At 37.6% G+C, this 11283-nt stretch overlaps 1 protein-coding gene across 1 annotated transcript; it reads left to right on the top strand.

Moving 5' to 3' along the window:
- Positions 1–4969: 4969 nt before the first annotated feature.
- Positions 4970–7935, top strand: gpr78a (G protein-coupled receptor 78a). Its single transcript, XM_056471336.1, has 3 exons — positions 4970–6034; positions 6118–6231; positions 7373–7935. Exons 1-3 carry the CDS (start codon positions 5361–5363, stop codon positions 7632–7634), a joined length of 1050 nt encoding a protein of 349 aa, XP_056327311.1. The 5' UTR covers positions 4970–5360; the 3' UTR covers positions 7635–7935.
- Positions 7936–11283: the final 3348 nt, after the last annotated feature.

Genomic DNA, 11283 nt, shown 5'->3' with positions numbered 1-11283 from the left:
TAAAAACTATAACTAAAGGCCATGTTTGACTCCGATTTAAAGAATTAAAAATGTTGTGTTGAAGAGATTTAAATAATATCGAGTCAGGTAATTAGAGTTATTGAAGTGTAGAGTCATTAGACTAATTGAATTACTTTTCAGACCTAGTAATTATAAATGTACTTTAGCTACATCTTTTATTATGTAATTACTAATTAATTATCTTTTTGAAGTAACTTAGCCAACACTAATTGCAACAGAGATATTTTCAGCTAATTTCCAGTATTACTACACAAAGTGATACAATATGATTATTCCATGTTATGGTAAAAAGCTAAGAGTTGATGAACACAGATTTTTTTGTAATGTTTTTTACGTTTACCGTTTTACACCTTTGCCTGCACTACATCATGATCATGATCATCAGAGTGTTCTGAGTACTGAGGACTCCCTGCTGAAAATCACCATAAATAAAACAAAACAGACAGAAGCTGGAAGTGTCTTATGTAATGCAGGTAGCTCAGACAAAGTCAAAGGAAAAATGAGGATACAGAGCATTCAATGCTTTTAGATAGAGACATCTAAAAATTTACAGCAACGGCAATGGTTTTGTTTGTGATTTGGAGTTATGTCAGACATTGGTTTTTGTCTTAGAATTCAGTACATTTATGGGTCATTTTAAAGCCAGAAAGAAATAGCTTAAGGCCACAGTAAACTTTATGCAAATATGATGAATGATGAATAAAACTGCTGTGATGTTGTCTCGAATAAAATCAAGCTAAAACAAAGTTTGTTTCAGGAGCTGGAAACATCATGCAATAAAGAGCTTTCCAGAAAGGTTTTGTTAGGCTAGTAGGGCCCTTCAGTTTACCATTCCTCTATATTGATGACACTTTGTGGGTGTGGTTCTGGAGCTTCACCTTCTATAACAAATAATAAATAGTCCAGGCTCCAAAACAATTAAACAATTATATTTGATTTCCCACACAAGTACCAATTTTGACACATCCATAACAGAGAGGTGTCACATCCATAACAAAGCGCTTTCCTCATAAATGCAACAATGTAAAATAAAATAAAATCAATCACTTTTGTTCTATATAGATAGCCAAATTCTATCTTTATTAGTATTATTCCTTTTGGTTGTGCAGTTTAATTCACAGAATTCCTACAAAGTATGTTGTATAGTATAATAGTATAATACTGTAAACTCGATAACTTTTTTTGGTGATTCCTGACGCATGTTTATTTTCCTTATTTAAAACATAAAATATGTTTAAGATTGATATTTTTAATATTTAATATTTTTTTGATATTTCACACTCTGTGGTTAGTTGTATTGAGAAATATGAGCAGATGTTTTTATACAATGTTAACATATACTTTCTATGTGAATTTCTGTTTTGAATTTTTACTACAAACGTCACATACATGACACTGGAACATAATAACTTCTAAACCTAAAGGCAGACCTGATATGACTTTGGAGGCTGATGATCAATTTTATTTATTCAAAAAACGTTTAATAGCACCATCCTGAAAACTATTATACCCACAATATTGTGCACATTTTTTAAAGAGTATAAAAAGAATTCAGCAATCAGAGAGTGCTATGAGGTAATGCATGTGTGGAAAAACCACAAATGACATAACGGAGTCATTTCCCACACTCCCGAAATATGTAAATACTTGTGTACTGTATATGAGTGATTTGCAGTAAACAGGAACGATATTGTTTCAGTACATGGACAAGTTTAAATGAATAGTTTTTAGATTTCCATCCATTTTATTCAGTGTCATATACAGAGCTTCAGCAATTTCTCTGAGGGAAGCTGTGAAGTACTTTTTGTCTGATTTACATATCTACTTAAGATTTTTATTCTCCTCACATTCATTATTCATGCTTGTTTAGCTTAAGAAAGACTTTTTGAGAATCCCTATATGAAAAAAGAGTGGAACCAGTTATTCTGAAATATTGGATAAACACTAATAGTAAAAACTGTTTGTTTAAATAGTTTAACAACGTAAGCTGCTTGCTTTTACTGTATAAATAGCCAGCCTGATCTCACAAGAAAACCTAAGTATTTTACGTTTTGACAGTTTAGTGGCTAATTCGTACGAATTCGTATGAGTTCAGTCGTTTGAAATTGCACGATTTTAAAAAGGAGGCGTGGCACCTAACCCCACCCCTAAACCCAACCGTCATTGGCGGATGAGCAAATCGTACTAAATTGTACGAATTAGATCGTACGAATTCGTACGAATTAGCCACTAAATCAAAAAGTTACGAATTGCCGTGAGATTGTGTTGAAATAGCTGATGACGGATGTGACAAATTGCAGAGCTGGTGCTAGCATCTCCATAATAATTGCATCGAGGTCGGGTACCTTTGGACTAGGCAGTTGGGGTGGTGGTTCCCATTTTTAAGAAGGGGGACTGGAGGGTGTGTTCTAACTATAGGGAGATCACACTCTTCAGCCTCCCTGGGAAAGTCTTTGCCAGGGTACTGGAGAGGAGGATTCGGCCGATGGTTGAACCTAGGATCTAAGAGGAACAATGCTGTTTTGTCTAGGCCATGGTACACTGGACCAACTCTATACCCTCACCAGGGTGCTCAAGGGTTCATTGCGACTTTGTTCCAATGAGTCTACATGTCTTTTGTGAACTTGGAGAAGGCATGGGGTGGTGTTCTGCCGATTGTGACATGGATGGGATGAGAATCAGCACCTCCAAGTCCGAGGCCATGGTGCTCCACCGGAAAAAGGTGGTTTGCCATCTCCAGATTGGAGGAAAGTCCTTACCTCAGATGGATGAGTTCAAATATCTTTTGGTTTTGTTCACGAGTGAGGGAAGGATGGAACCTATGGTTATGAGCTTTGGGTCATGACTGATAGGACAAGATCTTGGATACAAGCGAACGAAATGAGTTTCCGTCGCAGGGTGGCAGGGCGCATCCTTATAGAAAGGGTGAGGAGATGTGTAACCCAGGAGGAGCTCGGAGTAGAGCCGCTGCTCCTCCACATCGAGAGAAGTCAGCTGAGGTGGCTCGAGCGTTTGTTTCGGATGCCTCCTGGACGCCTACCTAGGGAGGTGTTTCAGGCATGTCCCACCGGGAGGAGGCCTCAGGGACATGCTGGAGAGACTAAGTCTTTTGGCTGGCCTGGGAAGGCCTCGGGATCCTCCCGGAGGAGCTGGAGCAAGTGTCTGGGGAGAGGGAAGTCTGGGGTTCTTTCCTGAGACTGCTGCCCTCGCGACCCGGCCCTGGAAAAGTGGATGAAAATGAATGAATTATTGAATGTTGCAAGCATATCAACATGATTCCACAGCAGTATTATTGAATGCTTTATTTACTGCTGTTTTCACAAGTTGTTTATTTTGTTATTGAGAGGAAAGTATGCTGCACATTTTACATATTACTCTAAACATCATGCATGGACAGCAACATTTGGATCTTTGTTAAAATGATACCACAGCTTAGGTACTTTGTGCATCTTTTTCCTGAAACTGAAGAATGTAAAAGAACATTGTTGCAAATATGTTTTTCTAGTCTAGTTGGAACGATCAGTGGCCTCGAAGTAACATCGTGACAGACAGGTTTCAGAAATCGTCCTCATTGTTCAAAGAAGAAAAAGAGTACTTGCTCAAGTTGCCATGGTGAAGCTGAAAAAACAGCCCCGCTGAGGACAGTTGTGTGTGTTTGCATGTATGTATGAAAGAAACACGTGTTTCTCGTTTGCTCTCCCACACTCTGCTACAAAATCTGTCACTGGGGTGGTGCACTTTTCTGCTTTTTATGAGCAAACATTTTATGTATTAATGGGTACTAATAAGGTACCAGTAAGTAAGCTGTAAATGTATATCTTATGAAAAAGGGACTTTGCCTTTAACTGGTGTTGTACTTTTATTTCTGAGAGGACAAGAAGGAAAGAAATCCTGGATGATTATTGTCTTGTCCATAATGTGTACTTGAATTAGACGAGTGCATATATGGTATATATAAATCTCCCAATCCTTAATCTAACATTTTCCCTACAGGCACAGGATGTCAACATGACGTCATATTGACGTTGTACCCCAACATCGTGGGGACGTTTGATTTTGTTTGGAACTGAAAATCAGGTTGACATCAGAACCCAATGTCAGGCTGATGTCAGTGTCCAACCTAAAATCAACCAAATATCAACGTCTAATCATGTTACACCTTGACATTGTGTGGACATTACCACTAGGACGTCTATCGGATGTTGGATTTTGGTCACTTTCCAACACAACCTAAAATCAACCAAATATCAACGTAATTTGTCATCGTTATTGGACGTCAAAATATCGTTCTCCTTAGATGCTGGCTAGACCTAAATCTAATGTAATATTAATGTTTTATGATGTTGTGTGCCTGCTGGGTTAATTCCCTTTCTCATTTGAACACACTAAAAATCCACACAATTTATTCATGTTGTCATAACACAAATAGATTAAGTTAACTTTGCAAATGTAACAAGTTTAAGGGGATTAAACCAACACAATCTCACGGCAATTCGTAACTTTTTGATTTAGTGGCTAATTTGTATGAATTCGTACGATCTAATTCGTACAATTTAGTACGATTTGTTCATCCCTCAATGACAGTTGGGTTTAGGGGTGGCGTTAGGTGCCACGCCTTCTTTTTAAAATCGTACGATTTCGTATGACTGAATTCGTACGAATTAGCCATTAAACTGACAAAACGTGATTGAACATAAAACTATTAAATTGTCCCAAAGAAATCTCAATAATTCTGTTGTTTCAGCTCGTTTTAAATAAGTAATTTGAATAAACAGTAAAAAATAATTATTTTAGTGTAAGTTACAGTCTGACAATTTATTTATGGAAAATAAGCTTCTGTGATTATTTATTTATTAATTAATTTAATTATTTATTGCACTCAAAAGACTGCGTCTTTGCGGGTTTTTTTTAGGTTTCAAATCTCCTCCATCGACTATTTCTTTAGCCGAACTGCATGCTTATCAAGGAAACGTCACATGTAATAAACTGGCTGCACGTGAGCCGGAGCGCTCAGACAAGAATAATTCCAGTGCGTACGAGCACGCGCTCCGAGCGCGCTCTCTCGATCCTTTCTGTAGAACGTGTTGTACTACAGTGGCTAATTTAAAATCATACAGGGAACAACATTTTAATTTTGGTTAGCGTAAACAACGAAACGATATGAGAGACCTCTTCAGTTAGAGATCTCTTCAGCACACTGGACAGCACTCATCGATAATGACGGACGGTTAACTCGTTTATTTCCTCCAAAGCAGAATGGAAAGCAGCAAAGATGAGCCAGCAAGGACCTCGGAACAAAACCCGCAGCAAATCAACCGTTATTGATTCTAGACCTAGACATGAACTTATTGGATATATTCCTGGAGTTGCTGATCGTTGTAATAGCAGCTGTGTCTCTCGTGGCAAACTCACTGGTGCTACTATGTTTCACCTGCAGCTCACGGGTTCGCGCGCAGGTGCCGGGGCTCTTCATCATCAACCTTTCCTTCTGCAACATCCTCATCACCGTCCTCAACATGCCATCTACTCTACTTGCCATCGTGAAATGCCAGAAGCCGTTTGGCGACCACTTTTGTTACACAGTGAGTTTTATGGATACTTTCTTGACTTCCAACACGATGCTGAGCATGGCGGCTCTCGGCATAGACCGCTGGATAGCCGTGGTGTTTCCTTTGACTTACTCCAGCAAGATGAGACTGAAGAATGCCGTGCTGATGGTCAGTTATGTGTGGCTTCACTCTCTCGCGTTCTCCCTCACAGCTCTTCTGCTGTCTTGGGTTGATTATAGCCCCGCGTACGCGTCGTGCACTTTGCACCTGCGAGAAGGTGATGATATGAGACGCGGACACTTCACGCTGTTCACCGCGCTGTTTCACGCCTGCACTTTCGCCCTCTCGCTTTTCATCATGTGCTTTGCCTACCTGAAAGTACTACAAGTGGCTCGCTTCCATTGTAAGAGGATAGACGTTATAACGGTGCAGACACTTTTGCTACTTGTCGACATTCATCCAAGGTACATCAAAACATTTTAGAGCAATAATTAGACAGTCAAAATGTAAATAATGTGTTTAAAACATACTGTTTTGAACTTTTTAGTGTGAAACAACGGTGCTTAGTCGAGCAGAAGAAAAGGAGACGGAGGGCCATCAAGAAAATCTGCATATTCATCGGGTCGTTCGTCCTGTGCTTCGCCCCCTATGTCATTACACGGTATTGCATTATTACAAAGCAAAACATAATATTAATTAATAAAAAAATTTATTTGGAACATGCTCTACTTCAAATGGTTCATAACAATGTAGGGGAGACGAGGCTTGCTATTTCTTAGAATATTTATTTACTAGGAATATGTACACAAATACAATATGATATCAATAATGCATGTTTATTGCCCTGTATAAAGGATATGGTTAGTTTCATATAGGCCATATGATGCAATATGATTTTCAAATATACCTGTTTAATTACAGTAACTGGGTTTTCAGAATGATAAAAGAAATTTTGGTTCCCAGTAGAACTAACCAGATACTGGTTCTTTAAAGAACCATTTTAAAAACATTTAATTATCCAAATCTCCTTGTGATGTTTCCATTGGTGTTATTAAAATGCACCTATTCTGTTTATCAAATTGTACATGTCACGCAGAGTAAAAAAGTAAGCTGTTTATTATTGTGGCATGTCTGCAAAAACTGAAATTGCTAAAAGAAACAACCAATTCAGAAATGTATTAAATATGAGTTGTCAGCAATCACATTTTTCTATTTGTAAGTAAGCTACATAGATCAATAACATAATGCATAATACCACCCAAAGATCTTTAATAGCTGCCTGTGAATATTATCTTTTTTGACCCACCCTCAAACACATTATTTGGCTTTTGTTGTCAATATTAAATTAAGAAGAACACTGAAAAAATGATTCAAAGAGTATTCCTTGGATTTACTTAAATCTTTAACGGTAAGTGGTTCTAAACAATTTATTTGGGCTGATTTTAAACAAATTAATTAAGCTGAACGTTACTAAATGTAATTTGTTTAAATTCAACACATTTAATAGTTTTGCAGAAATCTTTTTTCAGTGAACCATTTATTGATGAGAATGTTGTTTTAAATTATAATAGTGATATTGTTATTACTATCATACAGTTGTTTAATTGCAGAAGACTGAATGAGTCTTTAAACCTAAAACTCTTTGAAAGTGAGCTGAAGAGAAGGGTATAATATGAGAAAATTCATGTGTTTTTGCTGAATATAACAAAGCAGTGACACTAGATATCACCAATGCCAATTTTGGCTAGAAAACACTCCTTTTCTGTTTCAGAATTATAATATATTTAATTCTTTTCTCTTAGACTGACTGAACTGGCTCCTTCAGTGAAAATCGACTGTCATTGGGGGATCATGAGCAAGTGCTTGGTGTACACTAAAGCTGCCTCTGACCCTTTCGTCTACTCCCTCTTACGGCAACAGTACAAGAAGGCCCTTTTTGAAATGCGCAACAGGATTTTGGGACGGAACTCATACACACTGTCTGGTCACAGCAGCCCATCAGGCATGGAAAACGAATACTACACTCAAAGGGTTAACAAGCTGCTAAAAGATGACTGTCACTAGAGTAGGTGAAAAAAACTTGACAACTGATACCTTCAGAAATGTGTGCTCAGCAATGAGTGGTGGATAATTCATGGCTAAGTGCCAAACCAAACTGCCTATAGTTTCAAAATAATAGCTTAACACGGTATCATTTGTAAGTGTTAAAATCTTGTGAGGCCAAAACCTTTGCTGGTCACTGGATTTTCTTTTACTGAATTCAGACAAATTGCACACTTATGTTTTTAATGACTATTTATTCACAATACAATCCTATCACGTGTATTATGATGTACATTCTGAAATAAATGTTATTATTGTAGAAGAGCAAGAATTGTGTAGGAATTGTTACCTAGTTAGTAAAACATGATACTTCTGTATATTTATTTAACTTTTTTAGTATTTGACACGAGCATCCATCATCATGCACTGTACCTCCCAGTAATGTTAACCGATTTTTTTAACAAAGTTCATTGAAGGTGAGCATTTAAAACCAAGTGCAGGTTATTAAAGTGATCCTAAAACTAAATTACATGGCTAAACAAAAACAGACGTCACGCAAGACATGGCAAAACAAAATAAACTCATCAACAGCGGGTATGTGGGTAAATATAATAACACTAGGGATCACATGACATGATACAACCAATGAGAAACATGACATGACTAGGACAACCAATGAGAAACTTGACATGACTAGGACAACCAATGAGGAACAAGACATAACTAGGACAACCAATGAGGAACAAGGCATAACTAAATCAATAGAATTAAAATATGACACAAGAACAAAGTTGCACGTTGAAGGAAAAAACAAGACAACAGGACACAAAACACACCTTACATATCCCCCCACTAAAAAGTCCAAGTGGCATGGGGCAGCAGATAATTTAGGGGGTGGAATGGAAGGTCTGGGCCATGGAGCAAAGGCGAATACTGATATGCCATGCCGATTTAGGCGTGGGCAATGTGGGCGATTGCCCAGGGTGGCATCTTGCTAGGGGCGGAATGGAGACTTAACCCCCTAACCACCCCCCTCACTTTCGTCCATGAAAGGGCGGCATAAACACCGGTATCTTACAAGGAATGGCATGGACACTCAACCCCCATCCCCACCCCTCCCCTTTATTCACATTCGTCTGCAAAAGGGCGGCACGACTGTCGTTTGCCTAGAGCGCCAGTTAAGCCTGCGCGGCTACTGCAGACAAGGTATCATTTTCAAGAAATTGAACTTTTGAATTTGCATTTTGCTAGCTTTTTGAGGCAACCAAAACAGTTGTGAAAATAAACTGCCTAAATTCATAAGAATCTTTCGGATTTTATTTGAAAATGGTGTCTCATATATGCGCAAAATATAATCTTTTAAGACAACACTAGACTGTTGTCATGAAAATTGAGACATTGCCTTGAATTAAAAGTGAAGTTGGACCCAGTATTCTCTTAACTGACACAAATTCTGGATTCAACACTTCGACATATGACAGTACATCAGTAATTGAATATTATAAAAATCCACTTTCTTAAAGGGACAATATGTCATTTTTGCCACAAGAGGGTGCATATTCACAACAAACAAAGGCATGGTTTGATGATGCTGTGACTGAGTATGGAATGGGAGTTGTCATCTTCACTACATCCTACACTACAGGACTTAAGTTCATGGATGAGCTAAAGTATCAAAGTATCAAGTATCATCAAGTGACATAATATCACATCATGAAGCAGAGTAATGCACAAAGTGTTCAAATAGAAATATGAGTGCTAAAGAAATTAACCCAGGCTCATTCTGAAAACGTAGCTCTATATACATTTCTGGAGAACCCCAAATATGTCCCAGCAGGTACTGTTTTTTTTTTCTCGTATCCACCAGAGGCCCATGTGTACGCTTTTTGAGATCGCAAATTTCTATTGCAAGTGCCATTCACGCCTGCTGTTCTCGTGTAAATCCACCAGAGGCCACCATTGACTGACTGTTGACTGACTGACTGACAGACCAACCGATAACCCCACCTACCCACTTCCCTAAACCCAACCGATAGTGTTTTTAAAAGCACCAATTGACCCGATCACCCACTTCCCTAAATCCAACCGACAGTGTTTTCAAAAGCAATCCAGAAAAAGAAAAGCCCCCTGATTTTTACTACGTTTTCAGATTTTACCACATGCTCACCCTGTTATTTTCTTGTTTATTGAATTTTTTGGATTTTGTTTTCATCTTACCTGCTTTCTGGAACCTGCATTCTTTCAACTTCTCTCTTCGTCTCAAGTTCGGCGATGTACATGACGAGCCACTGGTAACAGTGGAAAAGCCGTCCATACGGAGGTAAGCAGTCAGCTGGTAAGTGCATACCACCCTATAGCATTCGTTTTAAAGATGAAATGCAGCCATACATACTTCTGGCTACATAATTCACAATCTTCAGAAATGTATACGTATATGTATAGGGCTACGTTTTCAGAATGAGCCTATGTTGAAAGAAATTGCTGATGAGGGAAAAGTGTGACGAAAAGCACAAAAGCAGCGGAGCTTTTATTATGCCACAGTCATGATTCCAGTCATGATTACATCCACTGTAAAAAAAAAAAAATTCTCCCTTAAATTTTTTTGTTGATCCAAATAAACTTTTCTAAACATCTCAACTTAAATCAGTCAAACTGACTAAAAATATTATGTTAAACTTTGTATAGCTACAAAACATTTAGTTGAAACCTGATTAACTTATTAAATTGTCATGACTGTCATAATTTTTTTACAGTGTAGAAATGTTTCATCATACACATTTTTAAGTTCTGTTTTGTAGCTGCTTTGTGCATGCTAATAAAAGCACAACATATTAAAGTGTTTCTGTGTTTTCTATACAAAATGAAATTTAAAGGTTTATTGCCATTATTAGCATGGCAATACAGGACGTGATCTGTGTTACTAACCTGCAGGCACAAGACATCAACATGACGTCATATTGACATTGTACCCCAACATCGTGGGGATGTTGGATTTTGTTTGGAAATGAAAATCGTTTTGACGTCAAGCCGACATCAATGTCCAACATTTAACCTAAAATCAACCAAATATCAACGTATAATCATCATATTACACCTTGACGTTGTGTGAATGTTATCACTATGACATCTATCAGACGTTGGATTTTGGTCACTTTCCAACACAACCTAAAATCAACCAAATATCAACGTAATTTGACGTCGTTATTGGACATCCTTAGACGCTGGCTAGACATTGAATTGTGGTGACCTGATGTCACGACCTAAATCTAACCTATAATATTAACATCTTATGATGAGTTGTGCCTGCTTTGTAGTTAAAATGGCTTATTCTCTGGATTTGAACATTCTTCAAACATTGGGGATAATGTAAGTACAGCAAATCAAGTCAGCAAAATAGCCTATGTAACACTAGTGGTTTTTGGATATTTTAGTCATTTTTAAATTCTTTAAATTACATATAAAAGTGTAATTTAAAAAAAAAATTGCTTTCCAACTGCCCAGAATTTATTTCTTTTATATTTGTTGAGTTATAGGCAGCCACTGTACTTTATTTTTTTCAGATTTTAGTCTAAAACATTGAAGAGTGTGACTTTATTTGGAAGAGGTGGACACGTGCCTTTCTGAATCTCTTCCAGGTAAGTGTTTTTATCGCACACAGAGTAGTTCTTCA

This window comes from Danio aesculapii, chromosome 1 (genome assembly GCF_903798145.1).
Source record: "Danio aesculapii chromosome 1, fDanAes4.1, whole genome shotgun sequence".
Lineage (NCBI taxonomy): Eukaryota > Metazoa > Chordata > Actinopteri > Cypriniformes > Danionidae > Danio > Danio aesculapii.
This window is presented reverse-complemented; position numbering and strand designations above follow the sequence as displayed.

What these genes read in the sequence shown, in the direction of transcription:
- gpr78a (XM_056471336.1), top strand. Translation starts at nt 5,361, where the DNA reads ATGAACTTATTGGATATATTCCTGGAGTTGCTGATCGTTGTAATAGCA. An exon ending in CTTGTCGACATTCATCCAAG is followed by an intron (nt 6,035 to 6,117) that starts GTACATCAAAAC and finishes TGAACTTTTTAG; the next exon opens with TGTGAAACAACGGTGCTTAG. An exon ending in GCCCCCTATGTCATTACACG is followed by an intron (nt 6,232 to 7,372) that starts GTATTGCATTAT and finishes CTTTTCTCTTAG; the next exon opens with ACTGACTGAACTGGCTCCTT.